General features: G+C 38.1%; 1 protein-coding gene across 1 annotated transcript in view; it reads right to left on the minus strand.

Moving 5' to 3' along the window:
* LOC111147092 (UDP-glucose glycoprotein glucosyltransferase 2) overlaps nt 1–15620 on the minus strand; it is a 197626-nt gene that overhangs the window by 61837 nt on the left and 120169 nt on the right. The window contains exons 17-22 of the mRNA XM_022502981.1: nt 14072–14236; nt 13600–13723; nt 13405–13503; nt 11200–11294; nt 6589–6795; nt 2654–2785 (exon numbers count right to left, since the gene is read on the minus strand). Of these exons, the coding sequence (XP_022358689.1) occupies nt 2654–2785; nt 6589–6795; nt 11200–11294; nt 13405–13503; nt 13600–13723; nt 14072–14236 (822 nt within the window). The remainder of the gene's footprint in view (nt 1–2653; nt 2786–6588; nt 6796–11199; nt 11295–13404; nt 13504–13599; nt 13724–14071; nt 14237–15620) is intronic.

The following is a 15620-nucleotide window of genomic DNA, read 5'->3' on the forward strand; positions in this document are numbered from 1 at the left end:
CGGCTTCTCTTCGGACTCCTCTCTTCGTACCTGCGATTCCCAGAACACAGAGCAATCATCTCACCTCGGGACCTTTGTCCTCCATGTTCCCTCTATCTAGAACATTCTTCTTCCAGATATTCCACATGGCTTGCTCCCTCACCTCCTCTGGTTCTCTCCAAGGGACACCTTATCAATAAGGATCTTACTTGTTCTCTGTTGCTGCCCACCAAAATATAAGCTTCACGAAAACATGTTTGTTCACTACTATACTCTCAGAACATAGAATGATGTTTGGTTCACAGCTGGTGCAAAATTAGGATCTGAATATATTTTTTTAAGCTTTTATTTAGAGAAAGAGAGAGGGAGAATGAGAATCTCAAGTGGACGCCATGCTGAGTGCAGAGCCTGACATGGGGCTCAGTCTCATGACCCTGAGATCATGACCTGAGCTGAAATCAAGAGCTGGAGGCTTACCCGACTGAGTCAATGCCCAGGTACCCCTAGGATCTGATTACTTTTGTAAATTTCAAGGACAATGAAGAGAAACCATTATTCTAGGAAAAATAAACATAACTATCACTAACATTTGTTATCACTGATATTGATAACAACTTATGAATTACATTAAACAATGACAAAGAAAACATAGGGGAGCTTTTTCATAATGTATTACTAAAAGGCAAGGTACTAGATATATCAGGTGTAATTTTTTCCTCTTCATCCCTTAAAATGCCAGAGAGCCAAAGATAGCCACATACTGTAAAATCGTTCTAAAAAGCTACATTTCGGGGCATGTGGGTAGCTCAGTAGTTAAGTGGCTGCCTCTGGCCCAGGTCACAGTCCCAGGGTTCTGGGGTCAAGCCCCACATCGGGCTCCCTGCTCAGTCGGGAGCCTGCTTCTCCCTCTGCCTGCCACTCCCCCTACTTGTGCATGCGCTCTCTCTCTCTCTCTCTCTCTCTCTCTCTCTCTCTCACTGTCAAATATATAAATAAAATCTTAAAAAAAATTTAAAAAAAATGAATAAAAAATAAATAAAAAGCTACATTTCTTCCTAGAGCAACCGGTAAAAAAAAAAAAAGCAATTCAATTTCTGTGCTTCCACATACCTCACTATCAAATTCACAAATACTTTGTACGACTGTAACAACACATGACAACTGTCGTCACTGATTTGTAAAACAGCACTGAACAAACATGAACCTTTAGAAGCAAATGCAATTAGCTTGAACGCTGCTACACTGAAGCAGATAGATTGATCTGTGAAGGTTTGCAAATATGAGTCCCTCACTATTCTCTAATTCCTACTGTTTAAAGATTCAGGTAAGAGCGAATAAGCAGGGGACCTGGGTGGCTCCGTCATTAAGCGTCTGCCTTCGCTCAGGTCATGATCCTGGGATCCTGGGATCGAGCCCACATCAGGCTACCTGGTCTGCTGGAAGCCTGCTTCTCCCTTTCCCACTCCCCTGCTTGTGTTTCCTCTCTTGCTGTGTCTCTGTCTGTCAAATAAATAAATAAAAATCTTTAAAAATTTAAAAAAAAAAGAACAAATAAACATAATTTCAAGGGAAAATGATATGGTAATAAAACATTGGTGAAATGTAGAAAACAGGGGCGCTTGGGTGGCTCAGTCAGTTAAGTGTCTATCTTCAGCTCAGGTCATGATCCCAGGGTCCTGGGATTGAGCCCCTCTCCTCGTAGGGCTGCCTCCTCAGCGGGGAGTCTGCTTCTCCCTCTCCCTCTGCCCCTCCCCCTGCTCATGCATGTATTCTCTCTCTCAAATAACGTAGAAAACAAAGAAAATGTTAAGAGTCTATTATATACAGCTTGGAAGACAATTTAGGTATATATAATTTGGTAGTTCAAGCAAAGATATGTCAAACACATTGCATTAGTTGAAATCTTAATAAATCTAAGCACCAGATTCAATTTTTTAAAACTTAAATCATTCCTGAGAAATAAAACCAGATTCTCATACTCAAAAAATAAGTAGATATCATCATGAATTCTGTAGTTCTATAAAGGTTCTCTAATCAGAAAAATGTTTCTGATATACTAAGAAAAAAGTGATATAAAATTTTATACGTACATATATATAATAGGACTACGACTCTGTATTTTTATAAACCAGACATGGCTATGTAGAGTAGAAAAAAGGGTTAGAAGGTGAAACTATTAATAATAAATTTTATTAGGAGGGTAAGAGTAAGAGTGGTTTTCCTTATAGATTTTAATGATTACCTTAATAACTATTATGTTTTACCTCCAAAATAACAATCCAACACTTTCTTGGAAGTTAGTCAATTGTAGAGAAAAGCGGTAAGAAAAAAGTGTCACAAGGTACTTTTCACACCCACTGCAACAGTGGTTCCCAGTCACAGTGCTGTAGTGGATATGAAGTTGTTCGTTCTAGTACTAGTAACACAGCCAAACTAAAACTCTCCCCATGAAACAGTCTTACCCGCCCCGCCACCTTCAGCGCTGTCATCAGTGGGGACTGGGGCGAGGAAGCCAGTGGCGCGCTATCATTCATGCTCAGACCTATGTGCTGTGTCTGGCGTAGGAGCCCCGACCTCTGCAAGTGCTGCAGCAGGTATGTTGTGAGACAGACACATCTGAAACCCCTCTAGCACACGTCCCCGAGAAAAGTGAGCAACTGCTTTTTCTACTTACTTTCCCATTGCTGACAATACCTAGTTCTCCAGGACGCAACTGAAGTACATCTTGACAGAACAGCTGATGAGTTTGGAAAATATTCACTCCAACAGTGTTATATTTTTTCTCAAAAGCATTCTTATCCATCCCCTAAAGCGTAAATTAAGAAGGATGAAATTAGCAAGAGAAAGATATATTAAATCACTTCCTTAAAGCCTGCTTTATATTAATGCAAAATTTGAAATTATTCTAAATTATGATTGTTAAAAGTACTACTTTCTTCTGCAACTTTAAAAAAAAATATTTCTTTGCCAAGTCAGTTACCATATTTGTAAATCTTGTTATGAGCAGATATATGCCATTCGTTTTTAGAAAATTTCAGGTGGATTACTGATTGGTAATAGGCTGGGAGGCATCAACAGAAAGAAATTTAACATTAAAGAAATGAAACAAATGTTTATTAAATTCTGAACTCAGTAGCCCTATTTGGAACACTTGGTAAAAACAACGGTTTAAAATACAAATACCCTATCTCACCTCATTCTGCCAATCTCAAAAAACTAATTTAGTAATAATGCATTTTATTTCTGAAATACACAAGTAATCCTTGGTTAGAGTCAAAAAATATATGGACATTCACAGAAAATAAACCATGAACGGGTTCTTCACATCTGCACCCAAGACACACTTCTCCATATCAGTACTTATGAAATTTTAATGTTCCATCACCTGGTATCTTATTAAAATGTAGTTCCTATTTCAGAAGATCCAGGGTAGGGCCTTAAATTCTGAATTTCTAACATGTTCATTGTTCCCACGATGGTAGGAATGTTTCACTGCACTCACTGAGCACTTAACACGTGGCTAGTATGACTGGGGCACAGAACTTAAATTATTTACTTATTTATTTTTAATTTCATATTTTAAAATGTTTTATTGTGTTCAATTAGCCAGCATGCAGTACACCATTAGTTTTTGATATAGTGCTCAATGATTCATTACTTGCATATAACACCCAGTGCTCATCACCACACGTGCCAGAATTTAAATTTTAACTTAATTTTCATTTAAGTCTTAAAGAGCCACATTCAGTTTAGTGGATACAGTAATGGACAGCACAGTCTTAGATCCTGCTTTCTTCCAAAATCTCCATCTCAATCATCCCGTCTCTGACCACAAGCTCCAGAACGTCCAGCTCATGCAACCTGGCGTCATCAGACCATTATTCAACCCCTTCGGTCCTCAACCCCTACCACTTATTTACTGCCCATCATACCGGCCGTAATTTTCCTCCTGAGTTACACCCCAAAGTCCTTTACCACAACAAAAACCTTCCATGCTTAGCTCCCTTGAATGCCTCCCTGAATTCATATTCACCTGGCAAATCCCCAGCTCTGTTTGAACACAACTCTGCTTCCCCTGCAACTAGAACCAAACTGTTAATACAGCTAGAGAAAAACATGCAACTAATACTATTCTCACTTTCAATTTAGGGTCATTAACATCAAGTGGGCCCTAAGAGACCTTCCCATGCTAATGTATTAAATTCACTTGCCTACTCTCAGAATAATAGAGAAATATGTGGCATTTTCTCCTCTTTCCTCCAACCCCTAATAATACCTACTCTTACTCTTACACTTGGCAATGACCGGAATTTCTTCTGAAAATGAATATAATTAGAAGTACTTCATCCTGCTGCCACCAAATAAATCTACCCTTCTACAACTGTGCCCATACATTCTGCCTTCCTTCTGGTTAAAAGAGACAAACAGTTCCTTTTCTATTTTTATTTTTAGTTTCAGAGGGAGAGAGAGAGAGAGAACACAGGGAGGAGGGGCAGAGGGAATGGGTTTGAGAGAGTCTGAAGCAGACCCCATGCTGAGGGTGGAGTCCGACATGGGGCTTGATCCCAGGACCCTGAGATCACGACCTGAGCTGAAACCAAGAACCAGATGCCCAACTGACTGAGCCACCCAGGCACTCCGAACATTTCTTTTCTTAAGACCAACAGTTAACACTTGTCCACTGGATCCTGGCACCTCTCATCTACTCAAGAACTTTGCTCTTAACTCTGGTCCCCTCTCTCTGCATCATCCTTTCTCATTGTTTGGATGGACTGTGTCCATATAGAACAGTGACATCTCCCCAGTTTAGAAATCCTTGACCTCAAGTCCTGTTCTAGATACAAAATATTTCTCTGTTCGTGATAAAATAAAGTTTTTTTTAAAAGGGCTACTTACATTCATTTCCTGATTTCCCATTCTCTTTTCAATCTGCTTTTATACCTATTACTCCACTGAAACAATTCTCATCAATGACCACCTTAATAAGTAAATGGTCAGTTATGAAGCCTATTTCAGGAACATCTGGCATAGTTGATCATTCCTCCTTGAATTATTTTCTCCAACTGGCTTTCAGGATACCATACTTGCCTGGTTAAGTTCCTAACTTGTTGGCTGCTCCATCTGTCTCCTTTACTGGATCATCCTTTTCTTGCACACTTCTATATGTTGGCATGTTCCAGGGCTCTGTTTTCAGCTTCTCTTCTCTCATCCAACTTACTCCTGAGGTATCTCATCCAGTTTCTTGGCTTTAAATTGTGTATAATGTTGGTAACTCTCAAAAGTGTCTGACTCTAAAAATACCCCAACAACCCTGAATTGATTTCTATACTCATTAACTCAACTGTCAATCCAACATCTCCACTTGAATGTCCAACAGGAACTTCCAACATGTTCAGACTTAACTTTTGATCCCTTATGTGTCCAAAGCCCATCTAGATTTCCCCATCTCAAAAAAAGACACCACCATCGATTCAAGCCACTCAAGCTAAAATGGAAGGGTATTACCTTTTATGTCACATACAACTGATCAGTTAATCCTGTTGCCTAGAGTTGTAACAAATATATGTGCCAACCACCTCACTATCTCTACCACCACCACCTAGTCCAAGACACCATTATTTCTTGCCTCGATTATCGCAATAGCATTCTAACTGTTCATCCCATTTCCATTCTTGTCTGCCTACCACCAAATCTTCACATGGCATTCAAAGTCATCTTTTTAAAGATTACTCACTTCTTCAAGATTCCTCAGTGGTTTCCCATTATACTCAGGAAAGACTTCAAGCCCTTACCATGTCCTACAGGTGCTTGAAATATCTGGGTTCTGTTCCTGACCTCATCTCCTTGTAGTCTCCACATCACTGTCTCTATTTTGCTCATGATGATCTTCTGCCCATACTCAGACCTGGAAAGCTGACCTCTGTGGCAGTCCTTTAGACTTACTGTGTTCCTTAATCTGGTACATTCTTCCTGCAGATTTTCCACGGCTTGATTTCTCGTTTCAGACCTCTGCTTAAACGTAAACTCTTTAGAGATGCCTTCCCTGACCACTCCAGCTAAAAGAGCATCCCTCAAACTATCTACCCTCTTCTTTCTTTATATTGTTCCAGTACTATTCAGTCTGTCTGTCTCTCCTACTACCATGTAAGCTTCACATAAGCAGGGACTGAATATACCTGCCTTGTTCACAAGTGCATCTCCACTGTCTGGCAGACAATCAGAAAATAGTTTTGAAAGGATTAATGAATCTTCCTTCTTGAGGATCATTTTCCATCTTTATAATGTCCCTCATACTGGATCCCTTGAGGGAAATACCCGAGTATTATTTACATAATCCTTTACCTCCCATTTCTTCATCTAAGTCCATGTCCTAACCAGAATGCCATCAACTTCAAGGATCACAAAGTAGTAGTAGAAATATTTGGTTTGCTAAATGCCTTGATGCAAAGTCATATCATTTAATATTTATCTTTTCTCGTTTGAAGGAATGTTTATTATGCCCAATTGATTATACTTATTTATTGATGTTTTTCAGCAACATGGTAACACTGGCTTATACTTCCTAAATACACAACAGATACTTATTATTCCAAACAAATAGGTACTGACCTCAGTAAGGAATGTTGTAATTTTTTCTCCAGAGTAAATAGCTGTAGCAGTTTCTTCCTTTGCCAGTTTCCTGAGAAAGTTTCTCAAAAAGCTGTTTTTCTGTGTAAGAAAAGCTGCCAAAACTCCTCTAGAAATAGCTGTGTTCTCTTCATTTATTTTTGAAGTAGGATTATAAATAACCCCCAACCGACTGTGAACACTTGTTTTCTGCAAAACACATTTATAGGTGAAAAAGATCAGATTCCGCATGTCTTTATACAGCTGAACTGTTTTCTTTCCCATCAAGTCTGTTCAGTGTACCACACAGCATCTTTCTGGGTGGACTGTACTGAACGTGCACCTACCGACACAGCCTACAGCCATTGTAGTAACTTGAAGTGCTTCACCTCTCAGTATAAAGTGTTTTAGAATGCAACTTTGTTTGCCCTCTTTTAGTGCGTGAAATGACACATATAAAACAATACACAAAACAGAAGTGCAAAACTTAATGAAATTAAGCCCATAAAACTATAACCCAGGTGGAGAAACAGAGCCATATCAGCAACCCAGAGTCATCTCTCTTACACCCTGCCTGTCACTACACCCTCCCACTTTTCTAGAAACAACCACTACCCTGTTATGTATTGGTTGTATCAATCTTGCTGCTTTCTGGTTCATCCCTAAGTATCATCGTTAAACATTTAAGCTGTTTTCAACTTCATATACATATAATCCTACAATATGTATTCTTTCCTGCTCTGTTTCCACTTAACATATTGGTTGTGAGATTTGCCAACACTGTTTTGTGTGGCTGTAGTTTTGTACAGAATTCCACAGGATTCGGTAGGATTGTACAGAATTCCACAGTATGAATATACTCTATTTTATCTATTCTACTGATGCTGGGCATTTGATTTTTTTTTCCTGTTGGTATTCTACAAACAGAGCAAGAAGAATACAGTGTTAGCCATGAAGTCTTCTTGCCAGAACATGCTGAAGCTGAATCTAATTAAGCTTCAGACATAACTTCCAGTACAGAGGTGATATGAGAGCTAGAGAAAAGTTAAAAATACTACAAGAAAAAAAAAAATCAGTGAAATTCAGAATGTGGGATTTTTCTATAAACCAACTAGCTTGGTCTCTTTAAAAAGTCACCAGACAAAATGTGGATGTGACTGTTCTACAACAAAAGAGACTAATGAAATTTAACAATGAAATGCACTGTGGGAAGCATGTTTGGATCCTGCTTTGAAAAAAGAAAAGACACCTTTGTGGGAACGATTTAATGAAGACTTAGTACTAACAATGTGAGGGGCTATTGCAGTTATGTAGAAGAATCTCCTAATTCTTGGAAAATGCATGTTGAAGTATTAAGGGATGATATATGCTGATCTCTACAACTTACTTTATAATGATCTAGACCATTCCTGCCCTTCCCCCCCTACAAACAGATAATTAGATAAATCAAATATAGCAAGATGTTAACAATTATAGAATCTAGGTGTTGGATATATAAGTGTTCATTACATCAGTCCTTTGAACTTTGTGTAGTTTTGAAAAGAAAACATGGTTTCCAAAAAACAGCCCCAGAGAGCCTTAAGGAGAGGCCCCAGTAAGATAAAGGCCGCGGTTAAAAACAAGCTGGCTACAATAAACTGAAAATGACAGAGGCTCAAGATATAATACTGGAAAGAATAAAACTCCAAAATGATACCACAGATAATTTAGTTAATAAACAAGATCAGGAGTCAGCAAATTATAGCCTGTGGATGAAATTCCATCTGGAGCCTGTTTTCATAGGGTCCTCCAGGCAAGAAAATGTTAGGTGAAACGATAGAGCAGCCAGAGGTCTAACAGCAAGAACCAGAGAAAGAGACAGATGAAAAGAGCTGTCCTGGAATCACACGCATCCCTGAGGTTCTGTGAAACTGCATATATTCTACACTGGCCTCACTTAGGAAAATGAGAACTGGGCATGGCACACATTTGAAGGTGCTCCCTGAATAAACACTGCTGAATAAAAAGCTCCTTGGAGGGCACCTGGGTGGCTAAGTTGTTAAGCATCTGCCTTCGGCTCAGGTCATGATCCCGGGGTCCTGGGATCGAGTCCAGCATTGGGCTCCCTGCTCAGTGGGGAGCTGCATTTTCCCTCTACAGTTCCCCTCTGTTCATGATCTATCTCTCTCACTCTCTCAAATAAATAAATAAAATCTTCAAAAAAAAAAAAAAAAAAAGCTACTCTGACCAGGCAACTCTGAGGAAGGCAGGTTTAAAAATAATATTAAATCCATTCATGGACTTCATGCCAAAGGTTGAATCTTCTCAGGAGTAACTAGAAAGGGAATTCTAGATGAATCGGATGAATGTGGGGCAAAATCATAAAATCCCTGAACTGAAAAGTAGCCTTTAAGTCAAGTACACATCCAACAGTGAAGTGTGGACATCTAACCACTTATGGGGGACTCAAGCACAAACTTTGAGCAATAATTGGCTTTTGTTGACTCAGAGGCAGTTTCTAGGAAAGAAGATAAAAGATAAAAACAAGGAAAAGAGTCTAAGTAGGAACATCAGAGATAAACAGTAAGAGGGAAATAGACAACAGAGTTAGTTCCCTCCCATCACTAAACAAATAAACAAATGATCAAACAAACAATGGGTAACCCTGGGGATGAGGTGTTACTGGTGTCCGAATGTGCTACTGTGTATTATCCAAAATGTTTGGTTTTCAATAAAAAATTATGAGACATGCAGTCAAATAGGACAGTATGATTTATGCGAAGAAAAAATAACAAGCATTAAAAACGATCTTGGAGGGGCCTTAGATAATGGACTTAGCAGACATATAAATATGTTCAAAGAACTAAAGGGAATCATGTTTAAAGAATTAAAGGAAAGTATGGTTATAACAAGTTATTACACTGAGAATAATAACAGATAGAAATTATTAAAAAAAAAGAACCAAATGGAAATTCTGGAGTTGAAAAGTACAATAATTGAAATAAAAAATTCCCTCAGAGGGGTTCAATAGATTTTAGTTGGCAGAAGGAAGAATCGCTGAGTTTAAAGATAAATCCATAGGACTATAATCTATAAGACAGAATGAACAAAAATGAATAGATCCTTAGAGATACGCAGGACACCATTAAACATACCAATATGTGCATAATGGGAGAGCCATATACACTGTAACTACTGGGAAACGGCAGTCTGTCAGCCTTACAAAGAACATGCTACCAGAAATTCTTGAGAAGGAAGAAGTGACGTACTCCCTAGATCCCAAACACCCTTTTTGGAAAATGCTGGTCTGCAGGCCACTTAAAGAAGTCACAGTGTATTCTGAGATTATCTAACATGACATGAAAATTCTCCTAGCTAATGTTATGTTTTGTTTAAAATGTATCAACTATTTTTGATGTGGTAGAGCACCTCCAAGATGGCTGCCAATGATACCCACTTCTCTATACTCACGCTTTGTACTCAGCTGAGTCACTCCTGAATTCTTAAACCCCAGACAATGGGGAAAAAACTGTTGTTTTAAGCCATTAAGTTATGGGTAATTTGTTATCAGCAACAGATTTACACTTAGCTAATACAAAACAATTTCATTAAATATTTTGGTTTATGTTTCTTAGGTGTTTTTAATCTAGACAGACTTTAATGCTCCCTTAGAAATAAAGAAGGTTATAAAAGAGTTTTCCGATTTTTGTTTGTTTTTCTTAGAGAGAATGACAATGGGCGGGGGGGGGGGGGGGGGGGATAGGGAAGCAGGCTCCACACCCAGCGCAGAGCCCCATGCAGGACTCAATCTCCTGACCCTGAGGTCATGACCTGAGCAGAAATCAAGAGTCAGATGCTTAACCGACTAAGCCACTCAGGTGCTCTTTATAGAAATGTACCCCGTTGAAGTATATTGGTTTGTAATTCTCTAATAACAAAAAATGAAGGTTGATTTAAGGCTTAAAATACTCTTCAGTGAGAAAAAATTTGTTTTTTCTTAAATAATCAGAGAAATAAAGTGTTGCCTGAAAAATTGCTATTATGAGGTTTTGTTGGTAAAAAGCAGATTTGGGGTCATCGTTGTAATGGCAGGGTCCAGAACCATTCACTCTGTTTTAATAGCTTATTTATAACTGCTAAGTGTTAGTCAGTTTTGGCTGCTACAACACAGTAACCATAAACAGGGTGGCAACAAATGAACAGAAACTTATTTCCCATAGTTCTGGAGACCAGGAAACCTGAGATCAGGGTGCTGGCCTGGTCAGGTTCTGGTGAGAAACCTTTTCCAGGTTGCAGACTATTGATTTGTCCTTTTATCTACACATGATGGGAAGAGAAGGAGCAAGGCTCTCTCATGTCTCTTCTTACAAAGGCACTAATCCCATTCACAAGGGTTCCACCTCATGACCTACTTACCTCCTCAAGGTCCCACCTCCAAATGCCATCACAAGACCATCAGATTTGAACACAGGAATTTTGTGAGGGAGTTCCTAAGTTCCTTTAGCAACAACTTGAGGTATTTAAAATGTTAATAGGGAGGGGAATAAAGACTGAATGCATGTTCTTAATTTGGCTTTCTCAAAATTAACAGAAAATTAAAATTTTTGTAATAAGAATAAACATCTAAATACTCACCATGAACTTTAATGCATTAAACAGTAGTTTTCGCCCAGATGGTCTGTCAAAATCAGCAATAATCCAGAGAGTGACTGAAGAAATTACAGCGTCCTCTGAAAGTTTCAAATAGTTTAGTCAAACTACCTCTTCTAAAAACCAAACTAAAAGCAGGGAATGTTTCCAGTTAATAACATAAACATTATTAAAATATTAAATTTAATTTTTTTAAAAATAAGCAAATATTGTTAATTATACACACACACACACTGACATGTGTATAAAAATACTAGAAGAGGGTTCTATAAGGTTATAGAAACTCAGATGCCAAAAAGAATAGTCCCTAAGGGACCTATCTGTGGAATTCTTTTATTAGTAGATGAAAATTACATTATGCTTATTATGTTTTCAGTGTTGGTAACAAAACTATCTTCCAGCTACAGCTACGTTTTCTTTAAACTGATACTTATACCCCACTATATGTAAAACTAGATACAATAAAGCTTATCAGTAGATATTAAAAACAGCAATATTTTATTAGCTTATAATTCATTTCCTTCAAAGAAAAAAAAACTGGTTGTCATTAACTTGGCCTAATCTACATCACCTTGTGCCAGCAACAGCAATACAATTATTTTTTTCAGAAAAATCTGAAAATTTGGAGCCACGAAGAGAAACTTTTAATTCTGAAGTCAGTTTAATGGGTTTAATTTCACCTAGGCTCAGCATCTGTCACCCGAAATAATACTAGTTTAGTTATCTTTAAAACCTATAGAAAAATTAGTCCCCCCGATCACATGGCCTACTTAGAACAAGTGCTAAAAATCTGCTATATCAAAAACTTAGTCCTGAAGAGATGTGAAGCTACAGTTACTACATACTCAGCAACATCTACACAATATTACACAAAAACTGTTAACAAGAAGGCTAACATTGAGTCCACATGGAAGCAACTTAAGAGTAAGGTAGTGGTATATTCTTTTCAAAGAAGAAAGGGAAAGAATTCTAACATCTTCTTAGCGCAGCACTTTTAACCATTATAGTAAATTGAGAATTATTTCAGAAGTGCTATGTAAATTTCTCACAACTCCATTATTTCTTTACACACTTACGTAATTGCAAGAAAGAGGAACGTAGGTGTTTCTCAGGTAATATTCTTTTAAATTGTTAAAGATTTAACCACAGGGCATTAATTATAGGCTAACTTACTCTGATATCCAGAGACTAACTTACTCTGATATCCAGAGACAATTTTCGAAATACACCTCAGGACCTGATAAATAGATTTCTTCTATTTTTTATTCCCTGTTTCTCTGTTTCCTTTTCATTAAACATAGTCAGGACTCTACTCTGCCATCATACAGAACTGCATTATACTTCATTATTTGTTGGATTTCTTGAAGACAGACCATTTTACGAACATAATATCAAAGATCTGTTAGAAAGTAATTCTGCAACCATCTGGCCCAAACTTGATTCCACAGCATTCTAAAAAACTGGCTGGGAGGCCTCAGCTTAAAACTCTCATATGTAAAAATACACCACTTACTACACAGTTCATCCTATCTTGAAATCACTCTCATTGTTAGATGACTGCTTTACACACAGAGATAAAAAGCAGCCTTGTCTTATCTTAATGTGTATCGGCTCTCATTTTTTCTCTCTAGAGCAAAGATGGTCCAACAAAACAAAAGGTAACAAACCCAACCAAACTCTACCTTTGCCTATCGGAATAGGTCACTGTGAACCCACTGCAGATGCCCCCGTCCAGGCTATATTTGCAAGTCCATATTTGCAAGCACCGTCCTGGATCAGTCTCCCCTCCTTTGTTATAATCCTCAATGTAAGCAAAAGCCTTGATGTTGTTTAAGCGAGTGCAGAACTACTCTCCTCTGATCTGGGAATTACACTCTTATTCATGCAGTGTGAAGCATCAGTTTACACAGTCCGGAAAAGGGTTTTGCCACTTTCTTAAAAAGGTGAAAAATGGAATAGCTTGCTTTGAGAAAAGGCAAAAAACCAAGATGAACCCCTGTGTATGTAAGATTCAGCAGGGTCGAAGACAGCTTCTCAGCACAATGCTTAGATCCTAACAAAAGACAAACTCTTGACAACAAGACCCCTAGTCAAATAGCAACATACAAATTCACTATGCAACCACCTTACCAAAATTACAAATTTTGCTACTTTAGGAATAAAGTCAGGAAAATAAAATATGCTTATTACCTTCTTGGGTTAAATAATACATGTTCTCTGCTATTACAGCACTCTTATCTTGTGAATCCAAGAAAAAGAATGTAGAGAAATCTTCAACATCAGCAGTTACTGAAAAATTTTCATATTAAATGTTAAATAACCAATTAATAAAACATTCACAACTCAATAAGCATTTGTAGAAAGTATATGGAAGGATTATTTTACCTGATGTGGATATTAAATTAAGGTACTGCCATTTTGTGTGCAAAATTGAAGGATTTACACGGGGTACGACATTCTTCTTCTCCATAAGGAAATCAATTACATTTGTTCGATCATTTAATACGCCCTACAACAAAAAAATACTACTTAGGTAATCTAGGCAATTTATATGCATATATTTTAAAGTTTTGCACAGAATACACTTAACAACTACGTCATCTAAATAAGTAATGTAGGCAATTAGGATTCATACAATAAATTTCATAACAAATTTGCCTGTAAAACTTTGAATTTTCTTTCCAATTAAGCAATTCTTGATGTAATTATGCATAGGTAAGCTTAATTAACTAATTACTACTTTTAAGTTAATTGCTAAGTGATCAGGACGGAAATTTTTGCTATGAAAAGATATTTTAGTACAGAAATCATTTTTAAGCATCATTTACCATGTATTTTCTCATAAGTGCTTACCTACCGTCAAAACCTCCCTCTGTAAATTTGTGGTTGCATTCATCATTCTGTGAAGAACATTTGTTTCCAGCTCTTCAGCATTCAGCTGCTCAAGCTTAAAGCGTTCTCCATTATAAAGGGCTTGAGGCAAAGGACCCAGGCCAGTCATCCTGTAAAAGCTTGCTCCTTCCTGTTTAGTTCAAAAATGCCAGAGAGTTAAACTGAATATGGCTGTCTGGAAAAGAAATGCATATGAACACTGCCATAGTTTTATACGCCATAGAAAAAAATGTGAACGTTGCTCATCGAACCTGTCCTTTCCAAACATTTTTTAAAGGAATTTACCCACATAGAGCAAGAATCAGGAAGCTTTTTCTGTAAAGGGTCAGCTAGTACCCATTTCAGGCTTTGTGGGCCATCCGGGTTCTGCCTCAATGACGCAGCTTTGATGCCCTCCCTAGCCCAGCCATGAATCCCAACACCCGGATGTGGACCCACAGGAAGTTCCCGAGAAAATGGTGTATGTAGCACCAGGCAGTGGGCGGGCAGGATTTGCTGACCCTCATATAGGGCATAACATTTTTTTTTTTTTTTAAGCCACCATTTACCTGTATCAGAGAGTCATTCATCCCTGCATTCATTTGTTTAATAAACATCTACTGAATTCATACCCTCGGCATTCACTAGATGCTGCGAATGCAGAGCTGAAAGTCTGCCCTTAAGAGGTTCACACAGACACAAAACAGAGCCAGGAAGAAAAGTCTAGCCAAGCTTGAGTAAGGGGTGGGGCAGTGGGAGGGAGTGGCACGGGAAGTCTTAAAGGATGAGTAAACATTTGCCAGGAAGACAAAGTGGAAAAAGAGATTCCATGTGAAGCGAGACAGCACAGCAAGGAATGGAGGGGGGAGAGAGAATACAGCGTATTTAGGCAATGGCCAGTAGTTTTCTGTGTCTACCATGGGCAGAGTTACATATGCAGGTGTGGTCAGACCCAGGGCAGAGGCCAGATCCTGAAGGTGCTCGACACCTGGGTTTGATCTTGTGAGTGATAAAGTGAGACTAAACAATTCATTTGCTATTCACAACTATGTATTATTATAATTATTATTGCCAACGCTCTCAAAATCACTGTGAAGCTAAATACTACCATTACATCCATCTCACAGATGATGACATATGACAACCTGCCGAGCCATCCAGCTGCTGTATTTTATTAAAAAAAAATTTTTTTTAAATTTCTCACGTTTTTATTTAAATTCTGGTTAGTTAACAGTTAACTGTAGTATTATTTTCTGGTGTAGAATTTGGTGATTCATCACTTACATACAACACCCAGTGCTCACCACAAGTGTCCTCCTTAATATCCATATCCATCCCCCATTTAACCCATCCCCCTGTCCACCTCCCCTCCAGCAACCCTCAGTTTGTTCTGTTGAGAGTCTGTTTCCTGGTTTGTCTCTCTTTTCTATGCCCCCTCTATGTTCATCTATTTTGTTTCTTTAATTCCACATAAGAGTGAAATCATGTTATTTGTCTTTCTCTGACTGACTTATTTCACTTAGCATAGTACTCTC

This window comes from Enhydra lutris, unplaced genomic scaffold (assembly GCF_002288905.1).
Source record: "Enhydra lutris kenyoni isolate GAN:26980312 unplaced genomic scaffold, ASM228890v2 scaffoldscaffold15, whole genome shotgun sequence".
NCBI lineage: Eukaryota > Metazoa > Chordata > Mammalia > Carnivora > Mustelidae > Enhydra > Enhydra lutris.